Here is an 18341-nt window from a genome sequence, read left to right as displayed (position 1 = left end):
TTTTCAGGGTAGCTGGCAGTTGTTTGTTATTTTGAGCCTGGACGAGGAGGAGAAAGCAGACGACACATCTGTCTGAGCCCGTCTTCAGCACAGATCGTGTTGTGGCGTACATAGAGCTGATTATGGGAAATAAATAAGGACACCATGGTTCAGCATCTCTCCTTTGATAGCAGGGTGGTTGTCTTCCATCAAGAATGTGTCATGGTGTTTGATGGAAGACATTTTGAACAGATGTGTTAGCTGTGATAACATTTCTTTTATATGTAGCGACCTGTCTCTTGTTTCAGAACATCTACGATCTGCCAACATCATGTCTGTCATGGATTTTGTAGTCGCTAGGATTTACCTGGCGAAGTGAGCGAAGGGAGGGAGTGATCCGAGTTGTGCACACAACAGAACCTTTTTAGAAAAACAACATAAAAAATAAGCTGTTGACATCTTGATTTAGGACATGCTGCCTCCGGCAAATAAAATCATCTGGGACTCGCCGTGGAAGATGAATTTGTCTTGTGGTTTAGAGAAAAGGATTGAATCTTTAATCGATGAAGAGGCCGTAGAGATGACGGGAAACATGGAAACCTCTCGACACAGGGAGTCCCACGACTGACCCAGCCTGACAATAGTCATCAAGGCACAGCCGACTGCAGGTCGCCATTTTTGTTGTTTATTTATTGCATTAGGGCCAGTGCGTGAACCCACAAGTGTCTGAGGCCTGCCGCACGGCGAAAACATCTCTGACAAGTGGCAGGGGCAGAGTGGCATGATGGCATGAGTTTGGAAACCTACCATCATTTCAGGGAGGCAGAAAGGTGGGGTAGGGGGGAGTGGTGGTGTCAAGTCGAAGTCGCACGTGCGGACACGCTTGACAGCAGCGAGATGGAAACATGACATGTCCTCGCCACAGCACGCTCGGCGAATTTTTGTCGCGAGCGCTCGTCAGACAGGCGACAAGACTCCACGTGGCTGTCAACATGTCACGTGTCAGTAAATGTCTTTTGACCTGCGCAGAAATGATCCTTTGATTCGCACCCCTGGTTCGCAAATTGTCTTTCACATGCGCTCACCTCCATTCCCTCCGACTGGGACACTTTTCTGAAGGATTATTTTTTTAACCTGCTGTGCTAGGAAAGGTTGGGGTGACCTCCTGAACTCACGTTTAGCCGCGAATGGGGGAATGCGTGCAAACAAGGAGGAGCCATCCAACAGGTGCGAGATGTCAGTGCACGTTGATTCCAGAGCTGAGAACCCACTCACCCACCACAACCACCACTACCACCACCACCGAGGTGTTCCTGCTACATTGAGAGCTGTAGAGAACAGTCAACAGGAAGGCAGTTGTGGAAACGTAGAGTAGCCATGTGGACTATGTTTTCAGTAACTAATAAATACAGCTCCCATGTTGACTGATTTCTTGGTAACTTCTAGAAAGTGGGCATGCTGACTAATGCTGACTAATGTCTCAGATGTAACTCAGTAACTCACCCTTTATTGCCGCCACCTAACAACCCTGAGCTTTGTACAAATATAACTTCTGGGAACTCGTCCCCTTGGCTCTGGGCTGTCGGTATAAATCTTCGCTTTTTATTTCCGTACGTGGAAGGATTGAAGTATGTGGCACCAAGAGGGCGAATTTTCTCTTATGTTCTTTCTAAAGCTATACAACGCATTTTATATTTATAGAATTCATTCTATAGATATACAATTCTGTATTTTTTTAACCTTCTTGACCTATATGCAAATGAACCAGCCTCATTCCGTATACATTTCAACTCTGTAGTTACAGAAGTCATTCTGTAAGTATATAATTCAAATGTATAGCTAGAATGCATTCTGTAGCTACAGAAAGGGATTGTATTTATAAAATAAATTAAATAGCGAATTTTGACTCTAATATAAATTAAATATTTTATGTTTTAACGAGGTTTTTTTTCTCTCTAGCTATATAATGCATTCTATACTTATAGAATTGACTTGTATAAATATAGAATGCCTCATATACATATAGAATGAATTGTATGTCTATAGAGACAATTCCCCTCTTGGTGCCCCATAATGAAGGTGTTTTATTGACAGCCGCCTCATCGTTGTCATCACAACAAGTCGCTAACAATGGCGCCCTCGGTGTTTGTTTTACCAACTGAACCAGAAAACTGGCGGGTGTTCTGTGACCATGGTGGGCCCAGCATTTGTTAGACAGAGGGCTTAGTGAAGTTTCTGTGCAACAGCAAGACATGGCAGATACTTACAAAAGGTGGCTTACATGTTACCGTTGTGGTCTCGGGTCTGAAGCCGCCTAGAGCTCGAGAAACCCGGATGTCATAATAGAGAGATTTATTTTCCATTTCAGGTTGGGTATTGCAGGGGAAGGGAAGAGATTCGGAGGGAGAGGTGTTACAGTTCATGTGAAATTGAAGGGAAATGAGCGAAGTTCGATCTGTATCGGCAGTGATCCAGTTTGTTGGCGAGGTGTACACGATACACAGCAGAGTGAGAGGCAACAATCTGTAGACACACCTGCACTCGACAGTAGCTGGACTCGTCCGCAGGCTGAAGTCGATGGCAGCTTCTTGGCGCTGAGTGGGGATGTCATTGGACAGAAAACACAGAGAGAACAACGAATTTAACCTTTGAACTGCTACCATAGACAGGAACCCCCCAGTCCACACATCGGAGGTTAGCGGATACAACCGAGAAATGAGATTTATTGTCGACACTGAACATTCCCACTAGATGTTACACTAGAAGGTTGAGAACTACAACTGAGAAATGAGATGTCAACGAGAGGGAAAATAGGGTTACTGTCCGAAACTTTGAGGCTTCCTTGGCACGTGGCATATCGGTTGCTAGTTCTTGTCGTGCTTCCAGAAATGTAGTCAAGCTCGGCGAGGGGAGACTATCAACGTCTCTTAACGAGAGTAGTCGAGCTCTTAAGAATGCTATTGAACATTTGTGGCCACTGAAGCTTTCTCTCCCTCGTACAGGGCTGGCTGCCTTGGAGTGATATAGCCTCAGTTGCTGGCTCGTGTAAAACACCAATTCCCTCCTCCTCCTTCTCCTCTTTCTCTCGCTTGCTGTCATACGGGCACTGGCGGAGTGGATCTCCTTGCACACAATGTTTGTTAAAAGTCACCATCCTTAAAGAGATGTAGTGTTTACATACGCAGCTTTCCCCTGTGTTTTAAAGTTTGCTGGAGTTGACCCTTGAACTTGTAATCTGGCGGAATTCGCTTAACGTGAGTAATGTCAAGACGACAAGAAGGAGGTTACCTCAGGGGTAATCTTTGGTACATACACGCAGCCAAGACATGTTGGGGATGTAGTTTGTGTACTCCTTTACAGGTGGTACATTTTTACTAGTGTTCGGAATTTGGTTATGTACTCCAGTGTTGGGAAATACTGTTTGTACCCGCCTGCTGTCGGGTATGTAGACTGTTCGGTGTGTTGTAATCAAGTCTCAAGGTGTGGACATCATAAAACACTTCTGTCTCGGACAGACCATGCCTACATCGCTCCTGTCTTGTTTCTGCTGTAGTCTTATTTATTACCTGTCTGAGTAAGCATTTCTCCCCCGTTATTGCCCACCCTGACAGCCGTCTGTAGGTTCCTCTGACAGTTTGTAGAAATGCAACTTCCATGAGCCAGTGGTGGCTCCAGCCTAATGGCAGGAATATTCGCTTCTCCTCTCCACACGTCGAGGGATGGAAGTGTTACGGACATTCTAATGCATAGCAAATGAGACAGGAACACTCATAAAATCAGCTCAAGAGAATACCAAGTGTCGAGCTGGCAGTTTCATTTCCACTTCGGAGCTTCAGCCTGCTAAACTCTCTGTAAGATTTTTAAAACCTCGCAGATGGGGGGCCGCGCATGCGCGTTGCTGTTCCCTCCCTTGCTGTGTTGCAAGCGCCATCATTGCTTCCTGCTGTCCTGAAGCTAAAAAAAAATTTAGAAATGATCACTCACCCACTCATCCCACCCCCCATCCACCCCACACACTGCTAATTTGCATAAAAAAAATTGTGAGATATTTCCATGTTGTCTTACGGACAGAACAAGTCATACATCATTTTGTGGAAACGCGCCTTGGACAGATAATATCGATTTTGTGGAAGGCAGCAAGAAGAGAAATAAATCATTTCATTTAGCACAATTGGCCATGAGCGGGGGGACAGCCAGGGGAATATCCGCTAATGTTTTCCCTGCCTTTCCTTTATCGTCTCTTCTGTCAGTGTGACAGTCAGTCACTGTCAGGGGCGAGCGACTCTGTGTTTCTTGAGGTGTTTGTCATCATTCTCATGAACAACTTCAACTGTGTCTTCGATCGCACGAGCTGGCATTTGTTGACATGCAATCTATTTTTACATTTAGTTCAAAAGTGACTCCAGTAGCAACATTTCACAATGCTGTTAACAGGTTCACTTAGTATTGACATTGATGAATGATTTTGTTTTTAAAAATACTTTTATTTGAAGTATGAGTACCAGGAGAAACTATTCAGTAATTAGTTTTTAATTAACCTTTTAAACAGTATTTTATTTACACATACCGCCCAATTGGCAAGTAAGAAGTACAATTCAGATGAACATTCACCAAATGGCTATTCGCCAGATTAACTTGTCCCCTGGGTTCTCGGTGTGGTGAAGCAGCCACTGGATGTTGACAGTTGTAGCTATCCCTAAGTGTAAACATTACTTTATTGCCAAAAGTTAAAGGTCGTAAACACAGGGTGGGCCCAAGAGTATACATTAATCTACCAGCGCTGGTGAAGTCCAAGGAAGTAAAACTGGAATTTAAATCATTTCAAAATAATTGGCTTGTACGGTGGTGTTTGTGTAGAGGGGAATGTTGTCGAAACATTGTAAGCTTTTCGAAGAACGCGATGGTGTTCTGTATATAACTTGAAGAACATTAGTAGGACTTGTAACCGCACTGTCTATCAATTAGGATTGGAAGGAGTTAGAAACTCTTGGCGCTGGTAGATGAGATCCGGACTTTCGCACGCCCTCCATAAACAAAGAGATGCACGTGACTTTGAAGGCCGCCTCCAGCGCACGTGGGCTTTCAGTGGCCGACGACGGAGATAAGCACGACAACGATAGCAAGACGGTGGGTGCTCTCGTCATCCATCACCAAGAAGCCCTTGCTTGGCCGTTGCCCGGATGTCATGCAGCAAGCCGCCATTCGGTGGTGGTGGTGGAGGACGAGGGATGGGGCTGACAGGAAGCCGGGAGTGACGAGGGTATGAAGAACGGAGCTTGTCTGCTGTAAGCCCTTTAGCACAACAGACATGTGTGCACGGCTTTTGCAGGAAACCAGCCACGGTTGACTGAAGTGCACGTGTTCCATAGGTGGTTAGCAGGACCCAGCCACGGCTGACTGATGGCTGAGGGCGGGGCTGTTTGTCCTCCACTCGTCGCCAGCAGCAACCAGACGTGCGTGTTGGCCTGCCAGACAGAATGTCTGCAGATGTGTCCAGTTTGTTTTGTTTTTGCCAGAGCTGTGTAAAGGTTAGTAAGCTTGACCAGTCGGCAAGCCATTTGTGCTGACTGCACAGGGTTTGGAGCTGAGAAATGTGTGATCTGTATGTAAACAACATCCTGTAGTTACACGTGTGTCTCACATGCGACACACTTCATCCTCACTAATTATTAATTAGCCTCCAAGCTGTTGTTTTATGGTATGTAAGTGTTATGTTAAAATCCCACATTTGTCAGATGCTGTGTTCGTTCCGTGATGTGTGATCCCCTAGAGTGGGTCACCAGACAGCTGTCATCACACTGCTGACAGCCAATGACCTGCTCGTCAGCTAATGACCCCGTCCTCGGCTAAATCACGTGCAGCCGTTAGTCCCTCAGCTAACGACCTCGTCGTCAGGTAAATCACGTTTATCTTGGGTAGTTGGGTATCACTGGCATCTCACCACCACTGTGCACACATGAGGCGGAAGCATTTTGTTACCTGTGTGTCAGGGAGATGACACTTGAGGTAGAGTTACGGCCCTCCTTCGGAACTCCTTGTGGGAACTCACGCGCGTGCACGATCTCTCAAATGTACAGAGTGTTTAATATGTCGGCTGCTTCTCCTGCTGATTTACAACAATCTTTTTTATTTCGGTTCCTAGTTTAGATATGTTTGTGAGGGGCTGTATCAACAGACTACAGGAGACGCTAGCCTGCTGGATACATGCCAGGAGGATGATAGAAAACAGTTTTGATGTCGATGTGTTGCCATCCTCACCTTTGCAGTCACCAATACAGTGAGGGTTAGCTGTCCTGGGTTCAAATCTCATCTCGGGCTCACTGTTCTTTCTGTGCATGAAACATCTATTTACAGGGCTGGCTGCCTTGATGTGATTTTACCTTTAGTTGCTGGCTCGGCATCAGTCCCCTTTCCTCCTCCTCCTTCAGCCTTTCCTCACCCGTTTCTACTTCCGATTGTCAGTCTGTCTTCGATGGTGTATTCCTGTCTAGATCAGCAGATATGTGTGATTGGAAACTGAATATTTTCCGTGATATAGCCTTAGTTGTTGGTTGCCCCCATCCCGTTAGCCGAGGCACTTCATTTCTGTGATTCGGCCTTCTGTCAGTGTCCTCCGCGGCACCAGTCCTGCCGGGTGCAGACCGCTACAACGGGTATTGATTGACCAGGTGCAACGTTTCACGACCGCTTAATCAATTATACATAACACTAGAGAACAATATGGCCACCATATGGCGGCTTGAATCTCTGGCATTTATGTGCTGCACGAGCTGCAGTGCTCTCCCTGGACTGGCAAGGCGCACTGGGCTGCACTTAGCATGGCTGTCCCGGGACTCGAACTTGGGGTGACCCGAACTTCCATTGTTAAGGAGGCCAACAGGCTGTAGTGTGATGTCATGCAGATGATTCGTTAGTCAGGGAATGTCAGTAATTTCAGTTTGTTGACGTGTGGGACATTTATCTGCGTTGATGCGCACGCTGAACCCAGATGTCTGGGACCACGTGACGACGCGAAGAGCACCGAGCGTCCAGGGGTCAAGTGAGCGAGCACAGCATGTCGCGAGCCGCTAACTGGCTAATGACTGCAATCAGTCAAAGTACTCATATCATGTAAACATTACAGCTGATTGTTAGTGTCCACAATGCTAGAGGTGGTGTCCTTAGCCAGCAGCCTCAGGCAAGTAAGAAAGTTTAAGAGTTAAATATTACATATTAACATAACATTAAATATAAAATATTACTCAGCCAAGCAGTAAGTGGAAGGCATTACTAATGGATTATTATAGAGGAGGGAGCAAAGCCGGTACTTTCGACGACATAACAACAAACTGAGCACATCTCACCCCTCAAACCACATTGACTGGACTCGGTGATGATAGGAGATCGTCGTCACAAGGTTCTGCAGGCAAACGGAACAAACAAGACAAAACAACTCATTGTCCTACATTCCGTTATCGTCCCCGCGATAGTCAAGTCGAACAGGAGCGTTGATAGGGGTCAGCGAGTTCATGACAGTGTCAACAAGTATTGTGGTGGCCTTTGTTGTCAACCTGTCTGTAGAGTGACATCAGTCTGCATCCATCCAACGCCCACCTGCACATGGGGTGGGTGGGTGGGGAGAGAAACAGTGACCTTGTCGGTCATCTGCAAACCCAGTGATACTGGTCGGGTGGCAGCCATATCTCTAAGCTAACAGCCTATCGGAAGGGGGACCGGGGTAGGGTGGGGTAGAGAGATGTTTACCCGACGAGGGATCTTGTATCCCAGGATTGCATGTTTACCCGACGAGGGCCCTTCAGCTATGAGTGGCCTGTCTTGCAAACTCTGTGTCTGCGTGTCTGTCTGTCTGCGCATGTTTGAGTCAACAAAGGACTCAGCAATAACTCAGAATTCTTTTTTTTTTTTTTTCGTTGTTTACCCATGCACTAATTTTAGAATGGCGCGAAGTTGTTGGGATGTAATGAAGCCAAGAAATGGTTTACCAATGAAGGTTTACGAATTTCACTGTTTCGCTTCACTGTGCATAAATAAGTTTGACTGAAATGATCGAAAGCTCGCAAGTCGACAAGAGATGGCGGGAGAAATCCACCTGTACAAAGCCATGGTGGGACTGTGTTTTTTCCCACGTGCTTCTGTCACTGACTCTTGTAAGCATGCGCGGGAAACCGTCTAACAAACCTTGTCTTCCACCTTCCGCAAGCGAAAATAGTTCGTACCATGGCAGTCTCTGTGTAGACAGAAATCGTGCTTTTCTCTTACACTCCGTAAAAGAAAGATTGCAGAAAGAGTACTTACTAAAGGTAAGTGTTTACTTATTTCGATTTTTTTTAAAGTTTGTACATTAAAACACACGAAAGATGAAAAAATGCTTTGGGGTTAAAGAAGTGGTGGATGCTGGCTTCTTACAAAAAAAATATAGTCTCAGCTTGTTACCGGGGTAGTCGGTGAGAAACCTGCGGCTTTCCACCCTCGTGTAGATGTTGTTGCTAGCCACAATACATCTCCTGGATGAAAAAGCAGTTGTTTATCGAGTTATCCGTCTTTGATGTCGGTGCCAACTGAGAATAAAAGACAAACCATTCGCATTTTTGAAGTATGGCGACAGATGTATTGCCACAAGCTCGCTGGCTTGGGAAATGGAAATGTGTTGATCACGAGGCAAGGAGGACATGGGGGGTGGAGAGAAATCCGTCGCCATGCCTCTGTCTCGTGTGATGCCTGTCGGCTTCAAGTGCTCTTGAATTCAAACCTGCTGGAGAGAACAAATTGAATTTGAATGAGGAATTCCGAAACCCGTCTCAGACTTTCTGTAGACACGAAGCTGTAGAACATCAGAACGCAGAATCATCAACAAGATGAAATAAGAACTTATAAAAACTAGGAATAAATAAATTCTGGACAAGGACGCCGTGGACAGACTTTTCCTGGAAGAAGAAATTAAAGGCAAGAGGAAGCAGGCGGCCATTTAAGTATCAAGATTCATTAGAGGGCTTTGTGGCTAGCCAGGTGTCCTGCAGGTCGTCCCCTGTCCCTCTCCCATGTGTATTATCCGTATCACCCAGTATCGACCATGTATTACAGTGTTCTTATCTTATCCTAATATTGTGATACAGGCAGCAACAAGAAGTTCTGGTGGAGTCCAGTTTCGTTAGGAGCATGAAAGATATTTCAGTGCCTATACAACTGCAAGGCCAGAGCAAAATAAAAATTGCTTTCTTGTGCCTTTGCATGTCAGTCTTGATGACTTGTCCCCGTGATTTATTAGACTGCTATAACACAGTTAGCAATAAGCTTGTCGAAATTGTAATCGATTGAAACTAGTTGGACTAGTTTTTAAAAGTAATGATCTCTCGTTTTTCATCAGAGCCAAGTCAAAAGTGCCTGCTGTCAAAAAATGTACTTCCGCATCTGGAATATGAGACGATGCGGGAACTGAAAGAAAAAAGGTTTGAAAATTACAGCCAATAGACGAGGAAAAAATGAGGATAATGACAGTGATCTTCTTGAAGGCTGTGAACTTTGAGGGATTCTGGTCGCCGGATATGACGTATTGAGCCCCGGGTAGAGGGGTGGGAAGGTGCTGGGACATAAAAGATGTTGAGTTGGAAGCCGTGCTTCCTACCAAGCTGAAAGGTTTTGTAATATGTTGTATTGAGCTCGGGGTGGACGGGTGAGAGGATGGTGAAAGGTTTGTGTAACTGGAAGGCTGTTTGTCTCAGAACTTATTTTTGTCCACGTGCCGTTTCCGGTCTCTTCTTGGGCAGTCCAGTGACACAACTACTAGCACCTGTAGTCCTACTTTCATTATTGTCCACACATTTCACCTCATCATCACACTCAGTGTCGTGAAGGGTGTGCAGGGCAGGAGGCCGGGCCACAGCTGTACAACAGGAAGTGGAAGTCCACGCCCCTCGTACTGGTGACGTGTCCCCGCCTATCGATCCCAGCAGTCCTAGCGGCTCCCGTGTTTCGTCTGCAGCTTGACATGGCGGCTTTCTGCACGCTGGATAATCAAGTTTTTGTTAGGAGCTATGCCATTGATTTTACAGCATTTTTAACGGATATTTTTACTTTCTCTTCGTACGCACCCGAGTTTGCCTTCCGGCCGGTCGATGCGTTTATTTCTGGAGAAAGGACCAAGCGAGCGCCGCGCCTCATTGCCGCGCGGCAAGACAACGCTGCCATCGCCGTTGTGTCAACGACTGATGGGTATTTCAGGACGAGGGGTTGAGGGGGTGTTAGGTTGCGGATGTTGTCGTCACTCCTGTCATCTGTTTCTGAATCTTGGAGCGAAAACAGTCAGCAAGACACCTTAAATAGTTGCTTATAATTTAGCAAGACAGCCGCAAGACGGCGCTGTGTCAACGACTGACGGCTATTTTAGGAAGGGGGAGGAGAGGTGTAGGGTTGCACATGTTATCGTCGCTGTTTTTGAATCCAGAAGCGAAAGGACTTTCAAAATAGTTGTTAATGATTTGCCGTACTTCCGGAAGAAAGTAGGGGAGGTAACTATGGGGGACACAGTAGTGGACGTTAGTGACGTCATGGGACCAACCCTCGAAGTCACATATACTGGTGTTAACGGACATTTATATTAATGAAAATACTCCTCGCAATTTCAGTTCACAGTTATTTTTAACTCGAAAGTTTATTTTTGTATCTATCCTTGTTATCGACATCTTGTACCGCCGCACAGCCACACACAATATTTTGTTGTTCAGACATTTTTATGTAAGAGCTAGCAAATGAAAAAAAAATGGTGTGGTAGCGGGTGCTGCAGATTCCCATTACAGTGGAACAGCACTGCCATCGGAATTAGTTCCTCCCGATAATCCACCCGCTAAATATATCTGGGTAGCTGTCGTACCGGGTAGACACATCTCCATTAGAGAATAAGCAGACGAGAGCGCGCGGGAAACATAAGAAAATCGGGTGGCTGGGTATCTCTCTACCAGACATAAACGGGTGTTCCCCCTATCCGATATACTGGAAGCCACGTGCCTTTGATAGATAAGAGAAAAGGTCAAAGAATGGAAACGGAGGAAGAGAAAATATCAGTAGATAAATACCAAATGACAATAATATATATATATTAAAAAACTGTTCCTCGTTACAACGATGTAACTTCCAGAAATTGTAAATTTCCAGTAGAAATTGCTAACAAACGTCCGAACATTAATCCAGATGTACCCACAATGTAGTTGACTTCAACATCGGAAGCCGACATCTACCCTTAGCTCACCTCTGGGTTGAGTGTGTGGGGCTGTTGTCGCTACATTTCTGCTCCTGTCTCTCCCTCACAAAAATCTCAAAACCAGAAAAAGAGGGGGAAAGATTGTTACTCGTGTTTTCCCCTGTTTGTATGTAGTTTTCCGAGTGGTCTCTTCCTTCCACTGACTGACCTCCTAGTAGACCTACCCCAAGTCATGTGGTCAGTGGAAGTCTCCACTTATATGGTTACACGCGACCAGTTATTTCTTTTCCCTGACCAATCTTTATGTGATCAGCTATTCGGTAACTGCACTCTGTGATACCATGATTCAATAAAGACAGAAGAAAAATGAAATGTCTCACTCAGCGGTACCACGTGACTGCTCCCACCCGCTTCAGTCGTATACCTGTGGCAGTTGTGTGCCTTTAGTTTCTGTTTGAAGTCTGTGCTCGAGCAGGTGACTGGTGATTTACAGTTAGGATGTGTTCCAGACGAAAAAGATTTAAACATGCGTGCTAAGCAAAAACATCTTGTGTCATCAAGAACGAGCATTGTGCAGCTCTCGCAGGCGATTGAAGTCTTTCTAAACTGTCATGTGCCAAGAGTTTTCACTGTGCTGCCTGTCAGTTAACTTGTCATAGCGAGCAAGCACTTCCTCTTCCTCTTATTTCAGCAGCTTTTGGAGCTGCCTTCAGCCAGTGAAACCGCTTTCTTGAGCGACATTCTGACACTTGTAACATGGGGACAGGGTCAAGTAACCACACCTGATACACTTTGACTGTAACGTTATTTATAAATGGATTTTAAACACATGCATAGATGTAAATATATGATACATTGATAATGAAGACCTGATACTTTGTCATCTGCATGCACCCTGAACGCCCGCACGCACGGACACACACACACACAATCTTTATCCGTGCACCCGGCCACCTTGAGATCCGTTTAAGAATCCAGCAGTCCACCCTCACCCACGTCCTTGGTGGCCGTTTATTTCAGGCTCCAGTTTCTGGTTCCAGTCAGTGGCAAGCCACGTGTGAAGAAGCCGTTAAGCACAGCCGATTCTTTAGGGCTGGGCTGCATGCAAAAACAGAGTGTTAAAAATAGAATGTTAATTCTAGAATGTCTAATGGCCGGTCTCAAGATCATGTCGACATTGCTGAAATTGGCCCTATGGTCGACTTGCCTCGTTCAGACCTGTGATGTAAGACTTACTTTAAAGACCTCACATGCAACTCCAGACGGCAGTTTTTGGAAGTTGAAGGAGAAAAGTTTGGGCCTAAGGTAAGTCCATTGTAAGACTGGCATGCAAGCGGCCCCAGGCTCCTGGCTGCTGTTGGAGTCGCCGGTCGATGGCCAGACTGCTAATTGCGGCAGCTTGCCGGCATAAACACTGCAGGCCTGACAAAACAAGCTAGAATGGTTAATCGTCAAGTCGGATTGGAGGCTAGGATCCTCTTAAATCTTTAAATTTCGATCCCTCCAACCTCCCTGATTTACTTTCATTTTGTTTGTGGTCTGTTGTGGCTCCAATCCATTTCTGTTAAACTTACTCATGCTGCGTTTAGTCAGCCAATTTAAAACAACTTTGACTCCATGTTGTCAGCATTAAAGATCATTAATAAAAAAAATGACCATTTATACTTGTCACGAATTCTTACATCAGTGAACCAGCAGAATTGTTAACACAGTCATCCAGGTATAGCTCGTGCTTGCAGGTGTAACGGGATGAAACTTCCTAGCAGGACTAAACTTCTCAGTATAGTCTGCGCATGCGCATGAAGCGAAAGTTCACTTCGTTATCACTGCATAGCCATTTTTTTTTCTTTTCTTCGCCGAGTTAATAAGTAAAATAGTAAAAGTAAAAATGTTATAGTAAATCGGCGAAGAAAAGAAAAGAAAAAAATGGCTACGCAACGATAACGAAGTGAACTTTCGGTTCATGCGCATGCGCAGACTATACTGAGAAGTTTAGTCCTGCTAGGAAGTTTTATCCCGTTACACAGGCAGGGTGCACAACTCCTGTTATGTTTTAAATGGGAGGGGGAGTCATGTTCAGTAGGGTGTGGTTTGGTCGTTTGAATTTCACATGTTCACTACGATGGTCAGCAGACTGAGCTGTTAAAATATTTAAAGTGGAATAGAGGGCGGTCCGGTTGCACAAAACAGTCACAGTTTGCTGTCCTGGGTTCAAATCTCGTCTCCGGCACGCTGTTCTTTCTGTTCATGTGACAAATGTTTACAGGGCTAGCCGTGACATAGCTTTAGTTGTTGGCTGGGTGTGAAACATCAATTCCTTTTCCTAAAGTGTAAATAGACTCCACTGCTCTCCCCTTACTGTCACAGTTGCGAGGGGCGCAGTCTGTCATCGCTTCATTGGCAACGAACGGTGCTATCATCGATGGCGGTCCGACTGGCGGTGATCGTCTGTAAACTCGCCTTTCATTAACTTCACCTCTTCTTCTGACCTCACTCGGCTCCTAAGGTGGCTTCGATCATGGAGTGTGAGAACTGTGGCAGCCGGTGATGCCTGCAGCAGGGGAAGTGGAGGGGGAGATATTGCAGGGTGATGGCGGAGGCGCCTGGGCAGCTGCCTCTCCTTCCGGCGGGCTTGTCAGCTCGGGCGTGAAGATACCACCGGCCGGACGCTGTCAGTAAGACTTTATTTACTGCCGGAAGTGGGGTAGTCTTCGGCGGAAGTACCAGATTTTGGGCTCGCCATGTTGCTGGACTGACCCGGGATACCCACTGGGGACTGGAGAGCTGGTCGTGGGATTCAAGATTGACCTCTGACATCAGTCCAAGTGTGGAGAAAGCGAGCTAGCAGGGGCAGAGCTGTCGAGGGCGAAGACATTCTACGAAGGGCAAACAGTTTTCATTAAAGATCAGTTTTGTTTTTCAGTCTCGGGAGGGAAGATGCCGGCGGTACTGCGGTTGTCGGGGACACGGCAGGCGTGGTGACTTAGTGAGGAGCGAGTCCAGTGATGGTGGCTTTCCTTGATGAACTTCGTAATCCTTCGGATTTTCTGGCGGTGTGAAAAATGGCCTGTAGACCCTGCAGCCTCTTGTGGGCCGGAGGGTCTGAGATCCTCCACCTCTCGCTCTTTGAGGGGAGGTGATGTTTGACCTCGGCTAGGGCTGCGGTGGTAATGGAACCTTGTCCTGTTCACACGATGGTTGTAGAGGAAAAAGTCTTGCGTGTCACCAGGTTCAACCCCTTAGTCTGTTAATTTTGTGTATCATATTTTGCTATGTACTATGCACGTTTGTTCGATATATCTTTGCGCATGTTTCTATGATTTCGGAGTAATGGCCCTTCTCCTAATCGGCTAGAGGGTGATTGCTCTCCATCTTTGTTCTTATCCTTTATCTTCTTTTTGCCGTTGACAGTAATTTTCGTCGATTTCCATGTCAACTATTCATCTTTTGCTGACTGCTGTTCAGGGTTGTGTTTTATCCCTGTGTCAGCTTGTTTTTGTCCTGTAACAGTCTCTACAGCTATATCTCTTCTACTCCACTGCACATCATGCACCGTCTCATCTCCAGACTCCAGACCCAAACCCTCTGATGTCCTGTGCTGCTGTGGTGTTAATTCGACATCCCTCACCAATCAGTGTGAACCCCAGACAAGGACAGCCATCTTACTACTTGTCTTTGTCAACACTGAGACATGCTTTAACACGTGCACTGGGCATCTTGAGTCGTGGCCACTGGGATTAATGTGTCTGCTTTGGAATAGTTGAACACACAGCTGTAAACAAATTCCTGTTAGCCTTTTGATGTCCATCCACCCATCCACCCGAACCAACATGTCCGGAGTGGACCCTGCGACAGAGAGTGCGCGTGACCTTTGGTGTCGTGGCCAGAGGTCGCTGTCATGTCCCGACACTCCGCTGCGCGCGCCTGGTTTCTTGTCTAATCGACTGACTGGTATGGTAATCAGGGAGGGGAAGGTGCGACTGTCTCCTTTGATTTCTTCAACTCCTGTAGACTGTCTAAAGGTTCAATAAATACTTTAGCAGCCACTCTTCCTGGCCGAGGTAGTATTTCAGTCGAGAAAGATCACGTGTCCAAAACACTTTCACTGTAGCCAGATTCTCGCCATGATTAGCCTGAGTCGCTGGCACGGGTTAAAACAAATAAACTGTATCCAAATTAAATACTAGCTTTTTCCCGATTAAAAAAGGATTTTAGAAACAAATTAGGCAATGGAGGATGAAAATGAAATAAAAGGAGTGCAGGTGGCATGTCGACCCAGCTCTCGGCTCATTCCATCTTAATATCTGTAGAGTTTGAGCATTCCATGTATGTGTGTATGTGTGTGTTTGCTCGCATGGGTGCAGATTTTGCCTGGCTAAAACATTTGCTTTAAAAAATAAACCGATTGATTGTAATTTCTTCGCCATCCCCGAGACTTCCGAAACCCGCGAATTTTTGATGCCGCCACCGATGGGGAAGGCCAACACAGTTTTTGCCCGAACGAACGGCTACAGCAACAGTCCAAATTTAATTTACTGTGGGCATCAATTGCATGAAAACTTGCCAGGCTGGTGAGGGCGTGCCGGTTACCCGAAACTAGATTGCACGCTTGAAAAGTAAATGCTTTAGCGAGGAAAGCAAATATGATTTTTTTTAAAGCGAGGGCTAAAAGGAGAGCCGTGCGGAAATTGCAGCGCTTGTGCGTGGCCAGCAGATACCACTGACTCGATTTGTCACGACTCAGCTCTGCTTCTCATCAACACAAATCGATAGCATGACAATCGCTCCAAAAAAATAAAAAAAGAAAAAAGAAAAAGTTTGGATTTTCTTCAGGAACCGAGCGCCATCTGGACTTGGCCTCGCAGCTCGGGTCTTGAAGTGCTGTCTGCCCGCAGTGCTCACCACCCGGCCACCGCCATGTTCAACAGGTCCAGGAAGAAGAATGGCCATGTCCTTCCGTCTCTTCTGCTTTTTTTTTTTTTTTTTTGTCCTCCAAGGATGGCCTTATAGGCTGCCTGTGTTTGCTTAGAAGAAAGTAGCTGTTAGGGAGGAGAATCAATGGCTGTATTGTTATGTCGGTTGTCGTTGTGGTCGGGATGGCGGCTGGGACGATGTGTAGATGGTGTGTATCGGAACATATATATATATTACATCATATTATACTCTCATCTCAAAGCGTTTGATGAAGTTTAAAAGTTTTAGGAAGTTGCCTGAAGGACTTGAAACGTTAACTAGTCGGGTGGAGGCCAGTCTCTTCCTTCTGTAGGGATGGCGGGGCGAGGGGTTAGACCGAAAAGTGCAAGCGGGTCAGTTGATGTTGGAGCCTGGGATAGGGGACGGTGGGAGACTGAGACAAATTAGCCATGACCTTTAGTCTGGAATGACTCTCGCCGTCCGTCCGGCCGACCAGCCATCCAGCACGTACGTGCCTCTGTGCTGCGCTGTACACTAAGTCTGCTTGCAGACACTGACCACATCACAACCCGCGAAGATCATCCGCACGAGAAAGGTTCCCCCCAGCCCTCTATCCCAGACATGACTGGGTATGAATCACACTCACTGACATCAACTGCCACACTCACAACCCCGTCACCAGCCACCCGGATAGGATTCTGCTGTCGCCAAGTCCGGCAGCACATGCTATGATGTCAGCAAGCACCCCGTCGCCCTGCTTTCTGCCCTCGACCCCTCACCTTGTGGCCGGCGGTTGCTGCTCGAGCACACAGGCACAGCCGTGACGTCACCGGATTGTTGCGAGGCAGGAAGGGAGGAGCAAGGGAGGATGGGACGAGGGACCGGATGTGGTTATTACGATGGCGGCGCCACCGAGGGCGGCGTAGCCAGATTTTCGCCACTTGGCCGACCAAGCTGAAGCGGCCGGCAGTTTTAGCCCTCGTAGGCGTCGGAGCTGAGAAGCAGACGTGTGCGGATAGAGCGTGTATAATCGAACAAAATAAAATAGGGTGTCGAGGAGTATCGGGAAATATTTGACACTTTCCATAGGTTTTTCTCTGTTACACACGTCGTCAGCCCCGAGTAAGTAAGGGCGGGGTGAAGGAGAGAAGGTCGCGGACATAAGGTGGACCACAAGTGTCAGTAATCAAAAAGATTTTCTGCGATCACCATTTCTGTCAAAGCTGCGATAAAATGCGTCTGGGGTTGGCACTAACTGCAGGAATCAAACATGGCAGACAATAAAGGATTTGGAAGGGCAACTAGACAACGTAGAAAGACCGTAGTTAAACGACGTAGAACCGGAAGTAGCCGATGTGGAAGATGGTCAGTGGAACTGCTCTGCTGAAGTTGAGGCCGATACTGCACTGTGGGCGAGGGCAGATTTTACAAGATTTTTTTTCCCCCTCCTTTGGATGGGAAGGCTTTGGTGGGGACACAAGTCTGACTAACCGATGAGGACAACAGGACATCAGACTGCCCGCCTCCCCATGGCTTCTTGTCTTTGATTTAAAATATTCTTGGAATTCTCTCCTACCACCCTTTTCGTTTCGATAAAAGTTTAATCGCGTAACTTGATATTTTCCTTTTTTCATCTTCTGGTAAAATAAGTTTGTCTTACCGATGTATAGCCATTGGTCGCCACACCACTAGTGCTGAGTTTACATTTCTCTGTAAGCGAGGGCGGTAAGATAAATATTGCATATGTTGGTTTTTCCACTTTAGTCCTACTTCCACCCAACAACAAAAGTTAGGCTTGTGATGTTAGCTCACGGGTGGCAGGTAGGTGGGTGGGGTAGCGACCCGCCTGTGCAGATGCCGATGCCAGAAGATGGGTGGAAACATTGCGTCATGTATTTTCACGGCGTGGCTCTGTGGGCGCGCGCATGCGTGCGTGGTATGTTTGTCTAGCGATGTCGATGGCTGCAGCGCGGCATTGTTGCGACGTACGGCGTCGCTTACGATCGTCGGCCGATTAACGGTCGAAGGCGCGTGTAGTCCGCGAAACGTGGGTGTCTGTCGTCGGCCCGACCTTCGGGACAAACAAGAGAACATCTGTCGTCAGCCAATCACCGTGGATAACATTGACTGTTGCTGTCGATGGTGATGTGTGTGAAGCAGGGTGAAGAGACAAAGGAGGGAACGGGTATATGGGGGATGGCGTGTGAAAGAGGAGGGGCGTGTGACTGACTGTTAAAATTGGCGAGCCACCGGC

The 18341-nt window shown here is 46.7% G+C and overlaps 1 protein-coding gene across 4 annotated transcripts in view; it reads left to right on the top strand.

Moving 5' to 3' along the window:
* Window positions 1-18341, top strand: part of LOC112573284 (tetraspanin-18-like) — a 110632-nt gene that overhangs the window by 57053 nt on the left and 35238 nt on the right. Inside the window, exon 1 of one of the 4 annotated variants that reach the window (XM_025253508.1) lies at window positions 5379-5507. The exons of the other annotated variants lie outside the window; for them this stretch is intronic. Within the exon in view, the coding sequence (XP_025109293.1) occupies window positions 5457-5507 (51 nt within the window). The 5' untranslated portion in view covers window positions 5379-5456. Of the gene's footprint in view, window positions 1-5378; window positions 5508-18341 lie in introns of those variants that run through there. 4 annotated transcript variants of the gene reach the window in all.

The sequence above is a fragment of the Pomacea canaliculata genome, linkage group LG10 (genome assembly GCF_003073045.1).
Source record: "Pomacea canaliculata isolate SZHN2017 linkage group LG10, ASM307304v1, whole genome shotgun sequence".
Lineage (NCBI taxonomy): Eukaryota > Metazoa > Mollusca > Gastropoda > Architaenioglossa > Ampullariidae > Pomacea > Pomacea canaliculata.
The sequence above is the reverse complement of the archived record's forward strand: the minus strand, read 5'-3'. Positions and strand labels throughout refer to the sequence as shown.